This window comes from Neomonachus schauinslandi, chromosome 10 (assembly GCF_002201575.2).
Source record: "Neomonachus schauinslandi chromosome 10, ASM220157v2, whole genome shotgun sequence".
Lineage (NCBI taxonomy): Eukaryota > Metazoa > Chordata > Mammalia > Carnivora > Phocidae > Neomonachus > Neomonachus schauinslandi.
This window is the reverse complement of record NC_058412.1, coordinates 20,615,636-20,639,146: the sequence shown is the minus strand read 5'-3', so window position 1 is coordinate 20,639,146 and position 23,511 is coordinate 20,615,636. Positions and strand designations below refer to the sequence as shown.

Here is a 23,511-nt window from a genome sequence, read left to right as displayed (position 1 = left end):
ATGTTTTCCTTCTAGTGATTATCATTTCTTAGGGTTAATCTCAGTGAGTGATGTTAAGAACACCTTAGTGGTCCCAGCTATTTGAACTTGCTCTCAGTAATGAGGTTATTAACTAGGGAGAGCAGGGCCAGAGTTCTAATCCTTTCAAAATGAATCACTGGGATGTTTATGTTCTGGAGTTGGGCTGGTTTTGTTGTGATAAAATGAATACATTGATAGAAAAATAGATTTCTTACTCGTTAGGGCCCAGCAATAAGACTTTGAAGGCCATCCTCTCTTTGGTGAATTAGAGAATGGAAGGAAATGTTGTATAGCCATTAAAAGGACACAGAGGGGTGTATGAACCAGCCTCACCTCTTCCCACTTTTCCAACCAGTTGGTAGTATTGCGGATTTAAGCGGTTTGGGTTGTTTTTAAATTTTAAGCAGTCACTGAAGAATGACTGCTTGTTGATAGTAAGACAAGAGGTATCTCAAGAGCTCAGGACAAGTTCCAGAAAAAAACATTTCTTGTACTGGGTTGCTTATTGAAGTGCACTCTGCTTTAGTCTTTGACCTCCTATCCAGCTACACGTGTACATATGTATTTGAAGCACAAATTTCACAAATCAATTATTGTCCTCACTGTGTATGTTGTACTCGGTATTTCCTATCTGTCCTACTTATCACAACCCACTGAACTCAGGGTGACTGATGGATCCCTACCCATGGTTGGAAAATCACTAGTTTACTGAATAGAATCCACTTATCAAGATTAGTAGAACATTGTTTCATGTTCTATTAGGACATGAAAGCAACTTTATTAGGAGGATTCCTCCTTTGAAATGCTATTTGTAACCATGTAACCATACCAGTAAATTCTAGCAGTAGTGATGATGATGATAGCTGACTAGCTTTCTCATCTAATTCCAGCAAAACTATAAAATAAGCATGGTTTTTCCCATTTTAAGGATGAAGAAAGACTTGACAACTGGTAAATGGCAGAGCCAGGATTCAAACCCCGTTCTGTCAAACCCAGACTCTAAATCTCAGGTTCTTAACCACTAACCTGAGACTTGCTCTCTGTAAGCATTAGGGTACTTTTCAAAGCGGCAGGTGTGGTGCAGGCAGCCTGCTTTAGCGAAAGTGAACCAGAGTTGGGAGTCCTACCCCCGGGGTGCGAGTTCCATTTCTGCCACTTGAGGTGGTGTGGTGACTTAATTTCTCCAGGCCTCTTCTTCCCAGTCTTCAAAATGAGAGGGTTGATTGAGAGGACTGTAGCCCTGGCACTCTAGTTCCATGGAAAAGGTGAGTCGCCGCCACCGCTGGTGGGGAGAATCCGAGAGCTCGGATGTATCCAGACCCTTTGAAAGCGGTAGTGGGAAAGTACTGCGGGCGAGGAACGCCTGGGGCTCCATGTCTCTGCAGGGAAACCCGACTGAAGGAACCCCCATCCCTGAGACTCTGAAGTGCTACCCTTTCTTCTTCTCCTTTATTTTTCAGAAATTTGGAGAGCTTGCAATGACCAAAGAATCGAAGGCCTTGATGGGACTTTATCATGGGCAGGTCCTGTGTAAGAAGAATAAATTTGGAGCTCCACAGAAGGAAGTGAAGTAAGTTAAACTCCACCTAGGGAGCCCTTGTAGGTTTCATTACAGAGCTAAATTCATACCTTCCGTCTTGCCTACTCCTCTTCTGCCCTGAGCACATTAGATCCCTTTTTCTAAGAACGTTTTGGCTTTCAAAGTTCTGCCTCTGCTGTTTTCTCCAGACCTCTCTAATGGCTCCTACAGAGGCTTTCTTGTCTTGCTGTTGACGTCCCCTATTCCCAAACCAAACACACATACTATGCACTGTTTAATGATCTTGTGTCTCCCTATGACTTAAGATACCATCTCTGGGAACTCACACTTCTTCCTCCTCAAAAAAATAAAGTTTTTTTGTTTTTTTTTTTTTAAGATTTTATTTATTTATTTGAGAGAGAATGAGAGAGAGAGAGCATGAGGGGGGGGGAGGGTCAGAGGGAGAAGCAGACTCCCCGCCGAGCAGGGAGCCCGATGCGGGACTTGATCCTGGGACTCCAGGATCATGACCTGAGCCGAAGGCAGTCGCTTAACCAACTGAGCCACCCAGGCGCCCCCCAAAAAATAGTCTTATTCTGACTGTTGAAGGCTTGTCCTTCTAGCTTACAGCCTGAACACTTGAGATTCCACTTGCCTGTCTGTTCTTTTCAACAAGCCTTTCAATGCTATGCTGCCCAAAAGCTGTCAGCATTTTAAGTTTCATAATGCCCCTAAATTCACCTTCTAGCTCAGTGGTTCTCAGCCTGGGCCTTGTCTCTCCCCGCCCCACCCCAGCCCCCCGGGATCATTTGATAATGTCTGGAAACATTTTTGGTTGTCACAGGTTCTTCTGGCATCTAGTGAGCAGAGGTTAGGGATGCTGCTAAACATCCTACAGTACATGGGACAGGCCTAAGAATTACAGTAATCAAATCCAAAATGTCAGTAATGCCAAGGTTGAGACACAGTGCTCTATCTGAATTACCGTGAGGGCTTTCAGAGCAGCTAAGGTTACTACCTTCTCCATCCCCTTCACCTTTAATGAGATTACAATCCAAAGTAGAAGTAAAACAGGTAAGAAATTTGGGTGAGACAGATACAATGCTAGCCCAGAGGGCTGATTTCCAAATAGACTGTGAAGTACGACTGTCACCGCTTCTCCAGCACACATGGTGGTAAGGGGCGATCAGTACCCATCCGTGGTGCTTGCTCCGCCCAGTGTGGACAGCATCTTGCATTCGGTGGGTGAGGTTAATCACTTCCATGCTGTAGTAGAATAAGATGCCATCTAAGTCGGCATCTCTGCATACATTCTACAAAAATCAGACATGAGCAAGGACAACAAAGCCACCCATTCCCCACGCATGGCATAAATAGAAGGCAGATACGCTGCTAACTTCTAATTCTGTAAGAGGCAAACTTTATAATAACAGGAAAGAAAAGGAAGGAAGAGAGAAAAATATTGAGTCCTGCAAAATTACAAAACTGTAAAACACACACCAACTTCTACCTCCTTCCCACCCTACTCCTTTACCCCCATCCCTCCACCTACCAAAAAATGCCATCAATTAAAGAGACTACACTTTGCAGCTGAAGAGAGTCCTCTTAAATTACAAAACCTAATGAGCCACTCCACACTCCTCCTCCTGTCTGCATATACTTCTTCCTGTCATATGCAGCTAGCATATAATGCCATTTGGGGAGGGTGTTGTTATACCAAATACATAAAAAAGACAGGCAACATCCACATGAGTCTCATATAAGAAGAAATAAGAAAATGAGAATCAGAATACTTAAGTTTAAGAAAATTCTCCCCTGGGGCACCTGAGTGGCTCAGTCGTTAAGCGTCTGCCTTTGGCTCAGGTCATGGTCCCAGGGTCCTGGGATCGAGCCCCACATTGGGCTTCCTGCTCAGCAGGAAGCCTACTTCTCCCTCTCCCGCTCCCCCTGCTTGTGTTCCCTCTCTCACTGTCTCTCTTTCTCTGTCAAATAAATAAATAAAATTTAAAAAAAAAAAAAAGAAAGAAAGAAAATTCTCCCCTCCCCAAAACAGCCACAACAGAAGAAAACTGTAACGGAACACTTCTAAACTTGAATGAAATATCCTTAAATAAGCATTTGCAGATAAGAAAGAATCACCTTGAATCAGAAATTCAGAAACTCAGAACTAAATTGTCAGGAAAACAGGGTAATGTAAGAGTTGGCCTCACTTGGGAAATAAATTGAGGAAAAAGGAGATGAGGAATTAATTATAAGGTACCCAAGGCAGGACAGGTTGAATGGAAGATTTACTAAAGAACCTTGAAGAACTGGGGTGCCTGGCTGGCTCAGTAGGAAGAGCGTGTGACTCTTGATCTCAGGGTCGTGAACTTGAGCCCCATGTTGGGTGTACAGATTGCTTAAATAAAGAAAGAAAGAAAAAGAACCTTGAAGAATTGAAGAAAGGGTATCCTTTTTCCTGCTTTCCACACTGTCAGTGATGCCTCTGCTTTCTCCACTTCTGTCTCTAGGCTCTTTCCCCTCAGATAATCATTTGAATTCCTTCTCTGGTTTCACTTTTTTTTTTTTAAAGATTTTATTTATTTGAGAGAGAGTGAGAAAACGAGTGGTGGGGAGCGGCAGAGGGGGAGCGAGAGAGGCAGATCCCCTGCTGAACAGAGAGCCCAATGCAGGGCTCAATCCCAGGACCTGGAGATCATGATCTGAGCTGAAGGCAGCTGCTAAACCGACTGAGCCACCCAGGCGCCCCAATAAATAAATCTTTAAAAAAAAAAACCCACTAACCATATAAATGCATGTGTTACTACAAAGCTACATTTGAAAGATACTTCTAGGACTTAAAATTAGGTTTTCTTTTCAGGTCATAAACATGATTTTTGAACATTATCAGAATTGTTAGGAATGAAACTTTATCCTTGTATTAAGTCTAATTTAAGGTCTACGTAGTGCTGTAAACTTAGGCTTCTTTTATGAAGGAAGATATTCTGGGAAAATTTTTTTAGTTATTTACTGTGGGAGTATGGCATATTGCTCCAGAACTATGCAAAACTAAAAAGAATAATCAGACAGACATGATCTTTGGCCCACAAAATACTTAGAATTTAACTGAGGAGACAAAAATAATGTACATGAAGCCATTCCAGAATACTCTGGGGTAAGCCAGATGGTCCTGACAAGTTCAAGAGAAGTTGGGGGTGGAAAAGGCAGGAATGTGCATGTATGAAGGTATTTGTGGGGAAGGGGGGGGGTAAGGTCTGGAATCAAAGAAACCATCCAGGAGAATTTTGATCTAATCCAAGTAAGGAATAATAATGGCACAAATTCAGGAGAAATGAAAGCTTATAGGAAAATGGTAAAATCACTAACAGATAAGAGAGATTTGTCTTTGGGCATGTCACTGCAAATTGGCTTTTGTTTGGAAACCAGAAATACTCATGTTGACTTCAACATAAACCAGGTTGTTTTGTTTTCAGTGATCTCGAGGCATGATTGAAGATTAATATAATTCTGTCTTCTTGTGTAGGCCAGTTCTTTTAGACCTAATGGATTTTTGTATTTAACTTTGAAACTCTCTCTCCCTCTGCCCTGTTCACTCTCTCTCTAAAGGGGGCGTCTGGGTGGCTCAGTCAGTTAAGCATCAAACTCCTGGTCTCAGCTCAGGTTATGACCTCAGGGTCCTGGGATCCAGCTGGGTGTTGGGCTCTGAGCTAGGCATGGAGCCTGCTTGAGATTCTCCCACCCCCACACTGTTTGAGTGCTCACATGCTCTCTCTTAAAAAATTAAATAAATAAATTTGAAAATCAATTTTTAAAAATAAAAATTAAATTTTTTGTAGATTAAAAATTATTTAAAATACCTTACTTATAGATAAAATCTTTAGATAGGTTTTTATATATAAAATCTATTTATAAATACAGATTTTTATAGATAAAAATTATTTAAAATACCTTATTGTTGTGCCCACTTTCATTGGTTTATTGAATAACTTAGGCGATCTCCCCCTTCTACTGAAATGATTAGTCTACCAAAAGTCATTCATGCTTTCCTTCTAGGCACCTAGCCATTCTTGGTGCAGGGCTGATGGGAGCCGGCATTGCCCAGGTGTCTGTGGATAAGGGCCTGAAGACCATACTTAAAGATGCTACACTAGCCGGGCTGGGCCGAGGACAGCAACAGGTGTTCAAAGGGTAAGCCAGCTCTCTGCCTCTGTCAGCAGAATGCTGTTTGTTTTTTGCCATTACATGTTCCTTTTTCCTGAACGTGGTGAGTACTGGATGCTCCGTAGTTAAGCTCTTTCCTTTGATTTTTAGAAACACCAATTCTGTCCCTTCATTTTATTGCACATATTATAAACTATTAACATCATTGGAATCTGTAATGTCTGACTGCAGAAGAAAAAACCATCAGGTATTTTTAAATGCCACTTATTTTATGCTTTGGTATCAAGACTAGAAATTCTCATGTTTGTGGATTTTGATGGTTTCCATCTCACTGCCATATTGTTATGGAACGCTGAAAACAGCACGACTTCGTGGAAAACGAGGATGTGAGGAAATGTGCCATAATTACACACTGAAGGTGGGGCTGGGATCAAAACTCTTGAACCTTCTATTTCTTGGCTGGCGTTACCGTAGAGAAGCGGAAACAGATTTGGCTCCATAATGTCTGAGGCTTTACAGACTGTGTCTCCATCTTACCTCTGAATTAATAAAAGATGAATATTACTCTCCCTTCTGCCCACCTACCCGTTCCCTCCTCCACGCTGCCTGTTTTGCAGAGGAGGAGAAACTGAGCAGCTGCTTGGCCAGACTAGAAATTGGTTTCAGCTCAGTTCTATGCTCCACTGTAATGGACAAGCAAACAAAGTCTTAAAACCATGGGTTCAGATCTCTTGGTTTCTGACAACCATGTCAGCAGTTAGCAAACAAGATGCTCGTCAGAGTTCAGAATGTTATTTGTTGCTCTAATGCCTAATGAACTGTTACCAAGAGAGGACAGGAAACATGTAATATGTCACAAGTAAGCAGTATGGTGAGGGGCACTCGCCAGGGCCTGATGTTTCTTTTCTTTCTTTTTTTTTTTTTTTTAAAAGATTTTATTTATTTATTTGACAGAGAAAGAGAGAGAGACAGCGAGAGCAGGAACACAAGTAGGGAGAGAGGGAGAAGCAGACTCCCTGCTGAGCAGGGAGCCCAATGCGGGGCTCGATCCCAGGACCCTGGGATCATGACCTGAGCCGAAGGCAGACGCTTAACGACTGAGCCACCCAGGAGCCCCTTGAATGAGCTTTTTTGTTGTTGTTTCTTAGATGGGTTATGTAGCTTCACCATGTTTGACCTCTTTTCTGCAGACCTCTCTCTCTGTCAAATAAATAAATAAAATCTTAAAAAAAAAAAAAAGGTTCATTCAAGGGGCACCTGGGTGGCTCAGTTGGTTAAGCCTCTGCCTTCAGCTTGGGTCATGATCCCAGGGCTCTGGGATCAAGCCCCGCATCGGGCTCCCTGCTCAGTGGGGGGTCTGCTTCTTCTCCCTCTGCCCCCTCCTCCCTGCTTGTGTTCTCTCTCTCTCTCTCAAATAAATAAATCTAAAAAATAAAATAAAAGCTCATTCAACTGAAAGTCATATGTAGGACAGTGTATGTGCAGCCAGCTTGTCCATTACACTGGAGCACAGAACTGAGCTGAAACCAATTTCTAGTTTGGCCAAGCGGCTGCTCAGTTTCTCCTCCTCTGCAAAACAGGCAGCGTGGAGGAGGGAACGGGTAGGTGGGCAGAAGGGAGAGTAATATTCACCTTTTATTAATTCAGAGGTAAGATGGAGACACAGTCTGTAAAGCCTCAGACATTATGGAACCAAATCTGTTTCCACTTCTCTACAGTAACGCCAGCCAAGAAATAGAAGGCTCAAGAGTTTTGATCCCAGCCCCACCTTCAGTGTGTAATTATGGCACATTTCCTCACATCCTCGTTTTCCACGAAGTCGTGCTGTTTTCAGTGTTCCATAACAATATGGCAATGAGATGGAAACCATCAAAATCCACAAACATGAGAATTTCTAGTCTTGATACCAAAGCATAAAATAAACTTACCTTGTGGCTTTAATTTTTCTTTAGGTTAAGGAAATTAGTAAATGGAATTTAGCTCTATTCTTTCAGAGGAAAATTCTACGTCAGTTATTCTGCAAGTGTGGTCAGATTATAACCTAAGAGAGCCTGTTTTTCTTGGCAGTGAAAAGTAATCAGTTAAATGTCTGAGTAGCAGGAATCCTTTTTATCTCCCTATGGGAAGGAAGAAAGCTTGAGTTAATATTTTGTGTAATCAATATAATATGGTACTTACTATGTGCTGACTGGGAAGTAGATTAAGAATATAAGAAATAGGGCACCTGGGTGGCTCAGTTGGTTGAGCGACTGCCTTCGGCTCAGGTCATGATCCTGGAGTCCCGGGATCGAGTCCCACATCGGGCTCCCTGCTCAGCAGGGAGTCTGCTTCTCCCTCTGACCCTCCCCCCTCTCATGCTCTCTCTATCTCATTCTCTCTCTCAAATAAATAAATAAAATCTTAAAAAAAAAAAAAAAAGAATATAAGAAATAATGCTTGGTCTCTCTTTTCCAGAAGATTACAGTTACAGAATAACAAAATGATGTGTAATCAGGTATAAGTCCATGTGGTCTAGGACACATGTTGGGTGTTTCCTCCATTATAGGTAGAGAGGTACCAGAGCTGCTTCTTTGTTTTGCCATTCCAGTATTTGTGTTTATTCCTCTTGGCAAATGTAAATGTTTTATGAGTGTTAGAGTTTATGTAAGTTTCACATTTAGAGGCTTCTTTTTTTTTTTTTTTTTTTTTAAGATTTTATTTATTTATTTGAGAGAGAGAGTGAACATGAGAGGTGAGAGGGTCAGAGGGAGAAGCAGACTCCCTGCCGAGCAGGGAGCCCGATGCGGGACTCGATCCCGGGACTCCAGGATCATGACCTGAGCTGAAGGCAGTTGCCTAACCAACTGAGCCACCCAGGCGCCCCACATTTAGAGGCTTCTTACAGGAGAAAGAATGTGGACTTGGGGGCCAACCTGCCTTTGGCCTAGTACCTAGCCATTTGACCATGAGTCCCTCTGAGCCTATTTGAGCAACTCTTCTCTCTCAAAATGGGAGTAATAGAACTGCCTCACAGAGTTGGTAAAAAAAAAAAAAACGTGTCTGGCCCATGGATGCTCAATAAATGTTAAGTTTCCTATTCTTTCCTTCTGACTAGGACTGTGTTTTTTCTAGATTGAATGATAAAGTGAAGAAGAAAGCTCTAACATCATTTGAAAGGGACTCCATTTTCAGCAACTTGACTGGGCAGCTCGATTACCAGGGTTTTGAAAAGGCTGACATGGTGATTGAAGCTGTTTTTGAGGACCTTAGTCTTAAGCACAGAGTGCTAAAGGAAGTAGAAGCGGTAAGTAAGAGGCCTGTTGTACTTGAATCGTAGCCTAGTGAGTGGAGGACACAGAAATAGGTTTTAAAAAAGGAAACTCATGGTTCTTTTTATAGGGTTACTCATGTCCATACTTAGGAGTTTTTATGTGAACCCATGTACAGTATGTAGGTTACAAAGGTCAAATCTGAGTCCTGAGGTAAGAAAATCAAGTAACACAGGGTTCATTAGCATTCTGTGGGAGTTCAGTCACCCAGACATACAGTAACCTCATGGAGTCTGGCCAGCTGTCGTAGCATTTTGGGTTAGCTACAAGCCATAATTAAACTTCTTCAGGTCTCACCAGCACAGGAAGTAGGGGAGGGATTCTCTCTCCGGGCAGGTTTCAGATGCTTACTTTGTGGAAATGCTGCTTTGGTCTTGATCCTGAGCACTCTACATGCCATGAACAAAGCAAGTACCTGTCGTGGGTGGTATAAAGAAGGAGCCCAGGGCGCCTGGGTGGCTCAGTTGGTTAAGCGACTGCCTTCGGCTCAGGTCGTGGTCCCAGGGTCCTGGGATCGAGTCCCACATCGGGCTCCCTGCTCGGCGAGAGGCCTGCTTCTCCCTCTCCCACTCCCCCTGCTTGTGTTCCTGCTCTCGCTGTCTCTGTCTCTGTCAAATCAATAAAAAAAAAAAAAAAAGAAAGAAAGAAAATATTTAAAAAAAAAAATAAAGAAGGAGCCCAGAGGAGAACAAATGACAGTAGTCACTAAGCTACAAGATAGAACGGGGGCCTGGAGCAGCACCTACAGTTAAACAGAATGTGGGCTAGTAGATTGTGTACACGAAGTGGCACTGGCTCAGCAGCTCTCCAGGTGTCCTGAGGAGTGGTCATACTTGTTCAGTGGCCTCTGTGTGAGGGCAGTCCCCGCTCTACCACACACTCAACCTACAGAGGGCTGAGAACCTAAAGACAAGCAACTCTGGGACCGTTCTGCTTTGGAATCCGTGCATTGGAAAGTCTTTCCTTTTGACAAAGGGTCATGTAGATTCAGCTGCGGGGGAAAGTTCAGGAGAGCTGCGTGGATTTGTATTCCATCTGTGCTGAGTGGCATTTCGGCACAGAGTGGTAGGTGGTGTTCCCAGGCCTTTGAGGGCACTGCTGAGCCAGCGGCAGGCAGGTCCTTGAGGAGTCGCAAAAACAGACACGGGCAGCGTGGAGAGAAGAGCATCGACCATCTGACTAGGTGATGGTCTTTGCTTTGGGAAAATCTGGGTTTGGGACTACCGGCAGGGAGAAGGGTGTGTTAGCTTTAGCAGTTGGGAAACTGGTGATCAAGGGAAAGAGAAAGAGGGATCAGATCAAGAGAAGTGCAGACTTGGAGCAAACTCTACAGCGTTGACCTCTGGCTTCCAAGAGGGAAAAAAAGAAACAGGGCTCCTTAAGGGCTGGCCTGGAGCTCAGAGTGTCACTCCTGCTTTCCATTGGTAAAAGCAAGTCATGAGGTTCAGGAGGGCGGAAATAGAGTCTACCTCTGGATGGGAGGAGAGCCCCACGTGAATCAGAAGGGGAGGAATTGGTGCCAGGTGTCTTTGGAGACGTTGGCCTGCTCTTCATAGAGAATGTCCCCACCAGCGTGAGACGCCGTGCCCCTCAGACGTGCCACTTGAGACTCTTCACTTCCTTGCAGTCGTGCTCTGCTTTCAACTCACACTTCTGATTAACTAAAATCCTGGGGGCCTTACACAAGCTTAACTGCCGAGCCAGGTTTTGTTCAACAGGTGCCTCTCTAGCTTTTTCCCGTTTTTCTTTTTTTTTTTTTTTTTTAAGATTTTATTTATTTATTTGACAGAGAGACACAGAGAGAGAGGGAACACAAGCAGGGGAGAGGGGGAGGGGGGAAGCAGGCTTCCTGCCGAGCGGGGAGCCGGATGTGGGGCTCAATCCCAGGACCCTGGGACCATGACCTGAGCCGAAGGCAGATGCTTAATGACTGAGCCACCCAGGCGCCCCCCGTTTTTCTTTTTAAAAAAATCTTATTGTGGTATTTTACCTTTGTCCCCATTATAATTGATGTTTATTTATACTCAGCTTTTCAGCGTGTTGCATGTATCTTGAACCTTGATTCCCAGCTCCCATGTTAGGATTTTGCCTGTCCCAGGGTGCACAAATTTGACAGGTGTGCCTTCCATGTTTTTTATGCACACAGCTGAATAAAAACATGAATAACTCAGGATCATGAACCGAATGCTGAGACAGTCTACATTAGAGACTGCTGTCCAGGATGGTAAAGATAACAGCTAATAGGATTTGTGTGCTGTAGATTAATTACAGCGGCACACGGTTTTCTAATAGCACCCTGTATAAAATGAGCTAGGCATGCATGCTGTGGCTTGTTCTTATCAAGGTAAAGGGTGGGGAGGGGGGGATCATCAGCTTTCGGATTCGAGGGCAGATCCAAACAAGAAGAGGGATTGGTACGCATGCTAGATCTTGAAATGAATGAGATTTGACTCAAGGTTATCTTTTCAGTATTTATCTGAGGTGTCTTATTTACCTAACGTTGAGATGCAGTCTCCAGGTTAGGACACTGAGCCAGAACTAGAAGGCTGAATGGGAAAAAGAACAAGGCCAACACATTCCCCATCACAGGAGCCCTGGGAGGTTGGAAATGTCAGCCGAATAGTATCTACTGTCTGAGCGGTTGGCGGGGGAAGCGGGGCCGGGCCCACGTTTCATGGCTTAGCTCTGCTTTGGACTCCAGTCATCTCCCAGGCCTCCATGACACATTCTTCAATGCTTTTCCCCTGCAGCTGATTCCGGATCACTGTGTCTTTGCCAGTAACACATCTGCTCTCCCAATCCGTGAAATTGCTGCTGTCAGCAAAAGACCCGAGAAGGTAAATTCTGAACAGCGGGAAGACCCTGAAATGTTTTCCTGCCGTGGGCTCCCTGAGGAAGGCTTAGAGCATGAGAAGGGCCTGGTGTGGATTGTGAGGTGGGGGGGGGGCGGTGATATCTTCCCCAAAACTGGGCACAGAAAAGCTAATAATACCGTGACCATTGTGAGATGCTGGGATAAGTGAAGTACAACCAAAATATACTTTTATAGGTGATTTGCATCCCTAACAGCTCTTATTTTTTAGGTTCAGACTATAAAACCTACCTTTATTACAATTAGGTATTTAAAGGTAGACCCAAGGGGCACCTGGCTGGCCCAGTTGGTAGAGCATGTGACTCTTGATCTCGGGGTTGTGAATTTGAGCGCCATGTTGGGTATAGAGATTACTTTCAAAACCTAAAATATTTAAAAACATTCTTAATTTTAAAAAATAAAGATAGGCCCTTAAAATAAGAGGGGTACTCCAAAATATCACTTCAGTTACAGAGCACACACTGGTGACAATCTAAGACAGGTTTGTTCCAATTCCACGTCCAGGAATAGAAGATCAGGAGGGGTGGTGAGGTGTGTCCACCTATGGGTTCACTTAGAACTTCTACCCAGGGGCGCCTGGGTGGCTCAGTTGGTTAAGCGACTGCCTTTAGCTCAGGTCATGATCCTGGAGTCCCGGGATCGAGTCCCGCATCGGGCTCCCTGCTCGGCGGGGAGTCTGCTTCTCCCTCTGACCCTCTCATGCTCTATCTCATTCTCTGTCTCAAATAAATAAATAAAATCTTTAAAAAAAAAAAAAAGAACTTCTACCCAGGATGTGAAAGGGTAGAAGCACTTTCAGTGAGTATTGGGAATGATGCCTGGAAATTTATCTTTGGGCTTCTGCTGTCTACCAGGGTAACCCAGGGAAAGTGAAATCACTCAAGGAGAAATAAAATACCTCACCTCTCTGGAGGATAGCAATTAGCCTCAGCTAACCAGAGCCAGCCAAAAGTAGGAAGGAAATACAAGAGACCTTTAAGCAGCTGAAATTGTTAAGACAGAGTCCTTGTATTGAAAACACAAAAGTCTGTTTATTCCTATTCTAATAGCTTGTGACTGCAAGGTAAGCTCGTCTCCTAGCACACCGCAGATTGGAAGCGATACAGGGCCTGACAGGCAGGTTCAGGGATGGCAGGAAAAGGTCACAGGGAGAAGTGTGACACTGAGGGAAGACAAAAAAACACTATAAAGGCAGGTTGACAGTCTGGCCACGTCACATCACTCAGCACCTCGGCAGCATTTAAGTCAGTGAAGGAGAATCTTTGATGATAACTTCTCATTTTCCCAGTGGAGTGGAAAAAGCATCATGTTTTGCAGTCCTGGCCTCCAAGTATCTTGGATAGCTTCTGTCCCCTGCTTCCCCTATGTTATATAAAATTAAGGTCACAGGGGCACAGGGAGGGTGACCAGCCATCTGTTTATCCAGGACAAGTTGGTCACCTTTGGCACAGCTTTCTTGAGTGATGTAAATAGATTTGCTTGGGGTAGTGATCACATGAGTGTATATACAATTGTCAAAACTCATTGAAATGAACACTTTTAAGTTCTGTGCATATTATTGTGTATAAGTTATATGTCATAAGGCTAATTCCTTTTGCTCAGAAGTACTGAGTCTGAATCAGGTCCTGTCTTTTTAAATAGCTTAGACATAAGGAACAGTTTAGGGTTTAGAAGCAACTTTTGGATTGGTAAGTTTATGGAACATTTAAGTGACCTGTGCATTACATAATGGAGAGTAGGCAGGCTTTGGAGACAGACCAGCTGTGATGGAATCCCACTGCCTTTCACTAACTGACCCTGAGCTACCCATTTTAACTTCCTGATGACTTTTTTCTTCATCTAGATAAGACTGACTAGTTCACAGAGTGATGGATTAAATGTAAGGAATAAGTGGCAAAGGTATTAAAGAACAGTGGATAGCCAGCAGTCAATAAATGGTAGATATCATTAGTTATATCTTACAGCTAAAGCGAGGGTAGGGGGAGCAAAACTCTTAAGTTTTATGATTAAATTATTCTCTCCCACAGCAATGCAGTTGGGAGACTGTCTAATTGTTAGCTTAAGGAGGAGGTTCTGAACTTCAGCATGTATCAGAATTACCTGGAAGTCTTCTTAAACACAGATCTGGGCCCTGCCCCTAGTCTTTCATTCAGTAGATCTGGGTCTGGGGTGGGCCTGAGAATTTTAGTTCTAAATTTCCCAGGCGATGCTAATGTTGCTGGTCCAATTACTTCACTTCAAGAATCATTGGTTTAATGAATCTTTGGGTGCATTTGAATGTTTTTTGTTTTTTTTTTAAGATTTATTTATTTGAAAGAGAGTGCAGGGGTGGGGGAGAGGAGCAGAGGGAGAGAGGGAATCTCAGACTCCCCGTTGAGCGCAGACCCCGACACAGGGCTTGATCTCATGACCCCAAGACCATGACCTGAGCCGAAATCAGGAGTTGGATGTTCAACCAACTGAGCCAGTTGTCCCTGAATGTTGACAAATCTTATTTAAACCCAGTATCCTGGTAGTGAGACCCATCTGTGTAAAATCCAGGTACATCTCTGACAGTTGAGCATATTGATGGATTCTTCTGCCTGCTTCTGCCTCCCCCACCTCAAAAAAAGTGGACCCTCTGAACCATCAGTATCACTAATACGAGTGGGACCTTCATTCATTCTTCCCTGATAAATCTAATTTGGCCAGTAGCTGTGATTTTGGCACTAATTGTTGGTAGGATCTGTTTCCCTAGAAGCAGATGGAAGAAGAAGATTCCAGTGAGCCCTCTGAAACATACTGAACTTTTTTTCAAAGAACCACAGAGCCAAACCACTCAGACGGATCTCCCTTGCTTTCCTAGCAAAAAAATGAGTGCTATCCAGTTCCTCCTCCACGTTCTTAGATCTCTTGGCTTTGTACTCCCCTTGCTAGGTGATTGGCATGCACTACTTCTCTCCTGTGGACAAGATGCAGCTGCTGGAGATCATCACAACCGAGAAAACGTCTAAGGACACAACCGCTTCGGCGGTAGCCGTTGGGCTCAAGCAGGGGAAGGTCATCATTGTGGTTAAGGTAAGGAGCTGTGACAGAGCGGCAGACGGGGGCAAAGTTCTGTTAAGATTCCTTATACCTTCAGGCTTGTTTATAACTATTCTGGGGGCAAATAGGTCACCTTTTGATAGGATTTCCCCTTAGTTGTGTGCAGTGTGGACAGTGGTGTGGACCGTGCTGCTGAGTCAGGGTCTGAGAGGGGCGTGTCTGGGACGGGGCACGTTCTCCCAGCCATTCCAGACTGTGAAACCCTGTGCTGTGCCGTTTGGTTCAAGCCGTGCTGCCTTGGCTCTGGCTTCCCCCGCGATAAAATTTTAACGATTCTGTTTGCGAATATAAATCGCCTTGAATTTTGGAATGACACGTGGGGAAGAGAGCCTGCTTTCAGCCTCACGTCATACCTACAGCGGAGGGGCCAGTGAGCTCACATTCTCTCCCTCGGCAGGATGGACCTGGCTTCTACACCACCAGGTGTCTCGCACCCATGATGTCTGAAGTCCTTAGGATCCTCCAGGTCGGTACTGCTCTTGGAATGTTGGAGGCATCTTCCACTCCTTAAACCAGTCCTCCAGATTGGTAGTCAAGATACGGAACAGGCTTCCCTCTAATACACTTACGTCCAAGTTCTCCAAGAAGGCTCTTTTGTGCCCAATCCTTCCACACCGTGGTGGGAAATCATGGGCTTCGCTGCCCTACAATGGGCAGAACTTTAGCTCTGCTCCCTTACCCCCCTCCCTGCCCCACTAGGACCAGACGCCTCCTGATGTGCCCTTCTGCACACCTTCTGCCTCCCCACTTTGAGGCAGGAGCTATCCGGAACAGACAGGCCCACTTGGGCTGGTTGGTGCTGGAACAGCTTCTGCACACACCCCTCAGGTGCCACCTCCTCAGACCCAGGCTCGGGGGGCTCCGCCACACTGCTGTGAGGCGGTCTCTTCTCTGTTGGGGGAAACTTCGCCCCGTCTGCCGTGGAATCTCATTACTACTGAGATTCAGAATTGCAAATAAGGAGGAAATGAATAATGTGTTCATCTCTAAATGAAGTTGTTCAGTCCTAAACCTGTGGATTAGGGAAGGCTCAGACTTTCCCCCTGGTGGCTCCCAAACCTCCTTTGCTTTCCCTGAGTGGGACAGCCCCAGTCCTGGGCCTGGGCTGGTGGCACCCAGGAGAGAAGTGAGTGGTGGACCGGCCCTGTTTCAGAGGGCCAGCTTGGAGAGCCCTTGTGGGAGGGCCTGGGATGCCTTCCTCCCCTAAGATCCCTGCTTACCTCCCATTCAGGAAGGAGTTGAGCCTAAGAAGCTGGATTCCCTTACCACAAACTTTGGCTTTCCTGTGGGTGCTGCCACACTGGTGGATGAAGTGGGTGTGGATGTAGCAAAACACGTCGCGGAAGATCTGGGCAAAGCCTTTGGGGAGCGGTTTGGAGGTGGAAGCCTAGAACTGCTGAAGCAGATGGTGTCCAGGGGCTTCCTGGGTGAGTAGCCTCAGAGAAACATAACCAACCCCACAAAAACAAAGTTTCCTGAGACACACAGTTACAGAAGGCCCATGTGGGAGAGTTCTTCCTAAACACAGAGCCCACTATCATGGGGAATTTTTTTATGATTTCACGACAACCTGTTAGGCAGAACCCTGGCCTGAGGCTCTGCCATTGCCCAAGGTATGCAAGCCGGGCGTTTTCATCTGGCCCAAGGCCTCTAACACACCTGTGATCCTGCAGGAGCAAACTCGGCACCCAGACTTGACCATGCTGCCTGGCCACCTATGTGGAGAAAGTAAGGCCTCTAAACACAGAGAATATGGTTGAGGCCCACCAGAGGTGGCTTTCTCTCTTGGCGAAGGAGAATCAGAATCAGCCCCAGGACCAGGGCATAAACTAGGTCCTGGTGTTGCATATCTGGACATTAAAGCTCACCCAGATGGCCTTTCCCATCCACATACACAGATTTTCAAGCCCCAGGAAACACAAGATCATTTTTCCTTCTTTGCCAACTCTGCGGACAAATACACGCTAAATTTCTAGGGTTAGCTAGACAGACACATTCAGGAATACAGTTGAGAGGCTGGAGCTTTACAGCAGATTAGGAGAGAAGAGAATTCGCAGGCCCAGTCTCTGAAATTTGGTAATTCTCCCTTTTCTGGCTTCTTTTAGGTCGCAAATCTGGGAAGGGCTTTTATATCTACCAGGAGGGTGTGAAGAATAAGAATGTGAATTCTGACATGGACAGTATTTTGGCAAGTCTGAAGGTGCCCCCAAAGTCTGACGTGTGAGTTAACTTTAGTAGCTAATAGTGTGGAAAGCTGTTTCTCTTCAGCCCAGAGCTTCTCAGCCCTCTTCCATCTTTCCTGTGATAATCCCCTTACCTGACCAGAATACTTTTGCCCTTCCACATGCCATCTCGTGTTCTGCCAGGCATCAGGGTAAGGACTGTAGCTGAGCCTTGGAAAGACCCCTGCTCCAGCCTTCCCTCTGAAGGTCTGGAGAGCACCTAGAGAAACTGTCACCCTAGGCCCCTTCACCCCCACCCCCGGACCCTCTTTATCATTTGTAACTGACAGCTGATGGTGGCAAGAGATTCCGTCTAGTCTGCCCAGCCCTGCAGAGTGGGTGCCGGTCTCTGGTTGGTTAGGGCAGGAAGCTCTGAGCCATCTTTCGAGGAGCAAGGCTGGCCTCCCGGTGGCCCCTTCTCTACACCACTGCAAGTTCTGTGCGGGCTGGCCCTCGGAGCACCAGCAGCACCAGCCTTCATCCATCCCCACACCTGCCTCCCGCCCCTGTGACACTTCAGCTGCCCGAATGTGTCTCCCTGTTGGCAGCTCCTCCGACGAAGACATCCAGTACCGCCTGCTGACCAGATTCGTGAATGAGGCCGTCCTGTGCCTGCAGGAAGGGATCTTGGCCACACCCGCAGAGGGAGACATCGGAGCCGTCTTCGGGCTCGGCTTTCCCCCATGTCTTGGAGGTTGGTCTTGCAAGTTGGGAAGGTAGCTTGTTTTATCCCAGAGCTCATTTTGTCATTTCCTGTTCTTCCTTCCAGGGCCCTTCCGCTTCGTGGATCTGCACGGTGCTCAGAAGATAGTGGACCGGCTCAGGAAGTACGAGGCCGCCTACGGAAAACAGTTCACCCCGTGCCAACTGCTCATCGACCACGCTAACAGCCCTGACAGGAAGTTCTGCCAGTGAGCGGGCCCCCGCCCAGCCAGCGGCGCTGGTTCTCTGGCAGAGTGGCATCTAGACGCATCAGAGGAACCGGAAGGCAAACAAACTCTGGCACTGGGTGTGCGCCCTGACCAAAGTGCCTTCAGTTAGGACAGTCTCTCCCTCCTGTTGAAGTGTGGCTGTGAATGAGTTTGCACCTCACGTTAGGAGGAACCCGTAAGTCCCGACACCCCGAGTGCCGGCGTCTCCAGAGCTGACTTGCCGCCTGCTCCGCCGGGGCCGGTGGTGGCCGGTGGCGGCCCGGGCAGTTCTGCACCCAGCCACCTGTGTGATAACAATAAAAACCAAACTCTGACAGCCTCTCTGCCTCCCTGCTCCTTTTTCTTCTGTCTTTGCCCTCCTGCTTTAAACCCCTCCCTTCAAGGAGCCAGCAGGAAGCCTTGGGCTTTGGGGCTGTGAATGTGTTGGGAGAGTTCTAGGCAGCACCTTGAGAGAGAGACTGTGATGATGATAAAGGGGGACTTGATGCGCTAAAGCCTTCGAAATCTGGCCATGTTGACACGCTCTGGCAGGCCTCTGCTTGCCGTGGGGGAGAGGCCTGGCTGGCCAGAGCAGGTGACGTGCCACAGGCTTGGAGGCCAGGTTTTAAGAGACTTCTTTCACCAGACTAATGTCTTATAGCACAATGGCACCCAGTTCTTTTCATGGTGGGACTCACGTGTTCTCAGGATGTCAACATTGGAGTGAAGCAGAGGAGAGAATATTTTCCTGGTCAATAGATCCTGCTCGTCTTGGCTGCCCCAGAGCATGGAAGGATGGATGGATCATCAGAGACCCTGCAGTGAGCCGTTCAAGGAATGCCAAGCCAACCCACCAGGGCCACGGCGCTCAAGAGCCTCCTGTCCGCCCTCCCAGTGCCCTCGGGCCTGGAGAGTCCCTCCGCTCCTGGCCGGGTAGCAGCAACTCCCAGTATATGTGAATAGCCTTAGGGCTCCTGCCCAGTCCGGCAGAGGGGCCCACACTGCACGTGTGCAGAACCGTAAGTCCCGGCATGCCGTGCTCTGACCCACGGCTGCTGCCTCTGCTGCGGCTGCCGGCCCCTCACAGACCCCTGGCGCCAGCTCTGTGGGGCCCCGCGGGCAGAGCGCGTCGCGCTGGCTCCCTGGACTACTCACGGTTGCTGCAAGGCCAGACCCTAAAACCAAGGCATCTGTGCATTGGGATTTTCAGATAACCAGTAGAAAGTAGAGAACAGATCTCACCAGAGCCAGGAACGGGCTTCTAAATGGGGGCTCTGGGAGGGCCTCAGGCGGGCATTTGGTCAGTGCAGGAACTTAAACGTGGGCCCTGGCTGGTGATATGGAGCTTTCCACTCAGCAGCACTAAAAGGTAGGAATTAGGGTGAAACGGTGGTGGGAGCTGGAAGGTTCTTGTAGGGTAGGGGCTGAGGAGGGGCTTTCAGAAGGGAACCCAGGAGTGGGCCACAGGCACACCCCATTCCAAAGTCCTCCCCTGCCCGGAGGCCTACACCTTGTACCTGTCGGGCCCCGGCGCCCTCCAGAGGAAGAGAGCGTCGATGCCCAGAGTCGCACCCCCACTACTGTTGAGTGCTCTAGCATTTATTTCACGAGTCCTTGAGGATTCACAGAGTGATCGGCAAGGAAACCCAATGCTTTAGCATCACAGTGTGTGTGCTCGACTTCTGACTCCCCCTCCCTGGAGCCGGAGGCGTCTGCTCGGGGCTCGAGCACCAGCATGGCTTCACTACGCTTAAGAGAAAAACGGAGGAAATAAATATCTAGGTAGGCTAGGTAAGGCAGAAGAGAAGGCTGGTCGATCTGGGGCCTGCCGCCAGTGGCGTGAGGGGAGCTGGTGCGGCTCCGGGCGGATGGGCGGTTGGCCACAGTGGCCAGCCTGCTCCAGGTCCCAGCAGGTCGCCATGCCCACCAGCCAGGCCCCGGAGACCTGACGAGAAGCGACGAACACGCGCAGGAAGCCTGAGCTCCAGGAGCAGGGAGAAAGCCGGTCTTCCCAAACCACGGTGCTTTCTCTTTCCCACCCAACCCACCTGTGCGGTGGCAGAAAACCAGAGAAGGCCAGCATGTGTTTGCCACAGTCCAGTGAAGGGGGCAGGAGACGGGCGGAAGTGGGAGTGAGTGAAGGCCACTTGCCTCCAGAATCCAGGAGCAGCTGACCGCAATCTACCTGCTCTTCCACCGAGTGAGAATCTTCTCAGACCGGACCCCACCCGGCAGGACGGGAGGCAGAAGCCCGGGCACTGGCGACGGCAGGGGAACATCTGCCTCCCTAACTAGAAGAGCAGGGCAGCAGCAGAGCTGGGCTCCCCCGGAGTCCTCACCCGCCCGTTGGCACCTGGCTCGTCCTTGAGCTGCCCGTGCTCGGGGCCAGGGCCCGAATTCATAGAAGCAGAAAGGAAGGGCCTCCCAGACATACAGGAACGGCCCCGGACTCTGGGGCAGCTAAGGCCAAAAGCCCACAGAGCACAAGAGGAGAGCGGGGGCACTTGGGGAATTTGTGCTTAAATTACGGACCATCTTCTTCCCTGGTCTCTAACTGGAACCTACAAGCTTGAGAAGTGCCATTTATCTGTGAAGCTCTGCATCAGGACAGGGGATGACAAACACCTCCTCCCCCACCGTGGGAATCACAGCAACGTGTCCCCAGGCCCAGGTGCACACTGTGCCTTCAGCCCCCTCCCCACTCACTCGGCACAAAGGCCAGACGTCCCCATTTCCAAGTGTGTCTCCCCTGGATTCACTCGGAGGGGCTGCCTGACTGCCTCAGTCTCGGCAGATCCTCCTGGCAGGAGGACCTGCTCGGGCGCGCTGCCCCCCCAGCAGACCCAGGGCTAACCCCCGCGGCCTCCGCGCCAGCGGTCCAGCTGTGCGGCTACAAGCTGGGAACCTCAGATCTTGGGCCGCCAGCCTTTGATGAACTGCATGATCTTCTTGACCTGCAGCTTGGTGAGGTGGAAGTCATCTGCCAGGATGTCCTCACTGAGTTGCACAAAGATGCTGCCATCAATGCGTTCTCGGGCAAAGAAGCTCACCACATCCTCTGAGAGCCCGATGAAACGCAGACTTCGAGAGACTTCTTCCAGGGAGAGCGCAGACAGGTCAGCAGGAGGCTGCCAGGAGGAGGCATCCCGGCCTCCCCAGCCTGCAGCCCCCTCCCGGGGACTGGCAGGAGGCCCTTCCAAGTGCCCTTGGGTGAGAAGAAGCCGTCCTCCGCCTGCCTCGGGCCCCTGCAGGGCCACCAGTGACAGCGGGGTGGGGACCTGCCGCAGCACCAAACCTTCGGGTTCAAAGGCCTTGGGGGGTCCAAGTGGCGAGACGCAGGGTGCCCCCACAGCTCTGGGCTCCTGAGAGCGGAGCAGCTCGGGCTGTGGAGAACTGCCCTGGCCCAGCTCAAAGGGATCAAAGGGCTCCAGGGCTGGTTCCTGCCACTCAGAGGAGGAGGAGGAGGAGGTGGGACACGAGGTGGGAGCAGCTGAATAGGCCTGGCCTGGTGAGCCTGGGCCTGGGGGAAAAGCAGGGCTGGAGGTAGCCAGGGGACCCGAGCTGGTGGTGGGCCCAGAAGAGGAGGCCGCTGAAGGGCCGGAGGGGTAGGCAGGCCCCGAAAAGGGGTTGAGAGCTCCGAACGGAGCAAAGCGTTTCTGGGAGTGAGAGGGCTTGAACAGAGGCGGGCAGCTGTGGTAGGCCTTGACAGGGGTGTCCGCTCCCAAGAGGGAGGTGGCTCGACCGCTCAGGGGCTCTGCAAGGGCCCGGGCGGCCTGGCTGGGCTGCGTGGTCGAGGGCAGGGGTCCCGGGGGTGGGCGGCTGGAGGACTCGCCCGCCTTGCAGTCTCCCCAGGTGCATGGGTAGCAATAAAGGGAGTAGGCGTCCGGTGACGGAGAGCCACTGCCACTGCGAGACCCTGTCCTGTGGGCAGAGACACACACACACGGAAGGGTCAGCCAGTGCAAGAGGGAAGCGCCACAGGCTCACACGCAGGACACAGCAAACCGCTCTGCCAGGCCAGAGACGGCCACTGGGACCTCAGCACCACCCGCTCGCACCCCAGCCCCCGAGGCCTGAGACCCCCTGGGACTGCCCTGGTCTGTCTTCCAGCCTCTCCCACCCCAGGAAAAATTAAACTAAACTGCATTACATAAAAAATTTTAATAGAGCAAGGAGCAGTCCATCCTGTGGCCAATCCCAGCCTGAGGGGACCCTGAGCAGTGTTCCCATCCAATCGTCAGCACTTAGGAACAAGCTGGAGCAGGAAGGTGGAAAGCAAAGCAGTGGGCCCCAGCCCCCGGCACCCTCGAGAACCTGCCCGCTCTGAACGGCAGGCCTGGACTCTTCCTCTCCCTCAGTACTGGGCCCCTCTCCCCGCCCTTCCCCTCCTCAATCCCCCGCAGGAGGACCCAGCACCAAGAGCAGGCAGGGGCTCACCCGTCCTGGAGGCCAGACGAGTAGTAGGGGAGGCTGGAGCTAGGTGAGCGGCCAGGCTGCAGCTTGGGGAAGCGTGGGGGCACCGGGGGGCTGCTCGAGAGCCGGCCGCTGCCACTGCCACCCCGGGGAGGCACAGGGGGGGCATTGAGCAGGCGGCACTCCTCCTTCACCTGCAAGCAGAGCGCCATGACTCTACGCCCTGTCCCCAAGCAGTGGACACTCCTTACTTTCCCTTTCCCAAGCAGCTGGGCAAGGAGGGTGTCTGGGCCTGACACTTGGCCTTACCTCCAACTACTCACCCACCCCACCCCTTCTAGTCTCTCTAGCCTGTTTCACTCTGAGAGCCCACACACACCATCTCCCAGGGCCCTGGAAATCCATCATGAAGGTAAGAGAATACAGAAGTAGATCCAAATAGAAAGTCAACCTTCTCCTCAAGGAAAAGGAAAGTGGTGTGACAGGAAGAAAGGGAAGGACAAGTATCTGCCATCTGATTCCCTTCTTTACAGGTCGAATACTCAAAGTGGACTCCCTGGGATATTAAAAGCTAGAGTCTATTTCTGTGGACAAGTATGGTTGGGAAATTCTGTGTTAGGTATAAATAGGGTTCCTTAGTGCAGGACTTCTCAGAGCTTTTAATAAACCAAAGTTCTATGGCTCCAAAGTGAGGAGGGGGTGAGCTGGGAATCTTCCACTACATTTTTCTAAACTTATTCCATCATGGGACCTTCTTTTCACTGGACAATTTAAAGGACTCCTGGTTCTGTGGGACCTTCAGGGCTCATCCCAAATTCTCTCAATCTGGAGACCTACTAGCATCTTTGTCTCCAAAACTCCTAGCACCACTGTCTCTAGTATCCCTTACTACAAATACGCTCCTGTGTCTTTCCCCTTGTTCTCCCCTCCTTCCGCCCCCTCCTCCCAGGCCTCCCCCCCCGCCCCCTCCCCCCCCCCCCCCCCCCCCCCCCCCCCCACC

General features: G+C 48.9%; 2 protein-coding genes across 2 annotated transcripts in view; one reads left to right on the top strand and one right to left on the bottom strand.

Moving 5' to 3' along the window:
• The window catches only part of HADHA (hydroxyacyl-CoA dehydrogenase trifunctional multienzyme complex subunit alpha), a 51,351-nt gene extending 32,918 nt beyond the window's left edge, over positions 1-18,433 (top strand). Inside the window, exons 11-20 of the mRNA XM_021697521.2 lie at positions 1,482-1,591; positions 5,594-5,728; positions 8,813-8,984; positions 11,760-11,846; positions 14,798-14,938; positions 15,363-15,431; positions 16,197-16,392; positions 17,071-17,185; positions 17,736-17,881; positions 17,957-18,433. Of these exons, the coding sequence (XP_021553196.1) occupies positions 1,482-1,591; positions 5,594-5,728; positions 8,813-8,984; positions 11,760-11,846; positions 14,798-14,938; positions 15,363-15,431; positions 16,197-16,392; positions 17,071-17,185; positions 17,736-17,881; positions 17,957-18,102 (1,317 nt within the window). The 3' untranslated portion in view covers positions 18,103-18,433. The remainder of the gene's footprint in view (positions 1-1,481; positions 1,592-5,593; positions 5,729-8,812; positions 8,985-11,759; positions 11,847-14,797; positions 14,939-15,362; positions 15,432-16,196; positions 16,393-17,070; positions 17,186-17,735; positions 17,882-17,956) is intronic.
• Positions 18,434-21,004: 2,571 nt separating this feature from the next.
• GAREM2 (GRB2 associated regulator of MAPK1 subtype 2) lies at positions 21,005-22,832 on the bottom strand. The gene is made up of 2 exons (XM_021697731.1): positions 22,536-22,832; positions 21,005-22,019 (listed from the first exon to the last, which is right to left on the bottom strand). The coding sequence occupies exons 1-2, from the start codon at positions 22,721-22,723 to the stop codon at positions 21,005-21,007; spliced, it is 1,203 nt and encodes a 400-aa protein (XP_021553406.1). The 5' UTR covers positions 22,724-22,832.
• Between the last annotated feature and the right edge of the window lie 679 nt (positions 22,833-23,511).

Coding starts and splice junctions, on each gene's coding strand:
- GAREM2 (XM_021697731.1), bottom strand. CDS start 22,723: ATGGCGCTCTGCTTGCAGGTGAAGGAGGAGTGCCGCCTGCTCAATGCC. Junction 22,020..22,535: donor TCGTCTGGCCTCCAGGACGG/GTGAGCCCCTGC, acceptor CTCTGCCCACAG/GACAGGGTCTCGCAGTGGCA.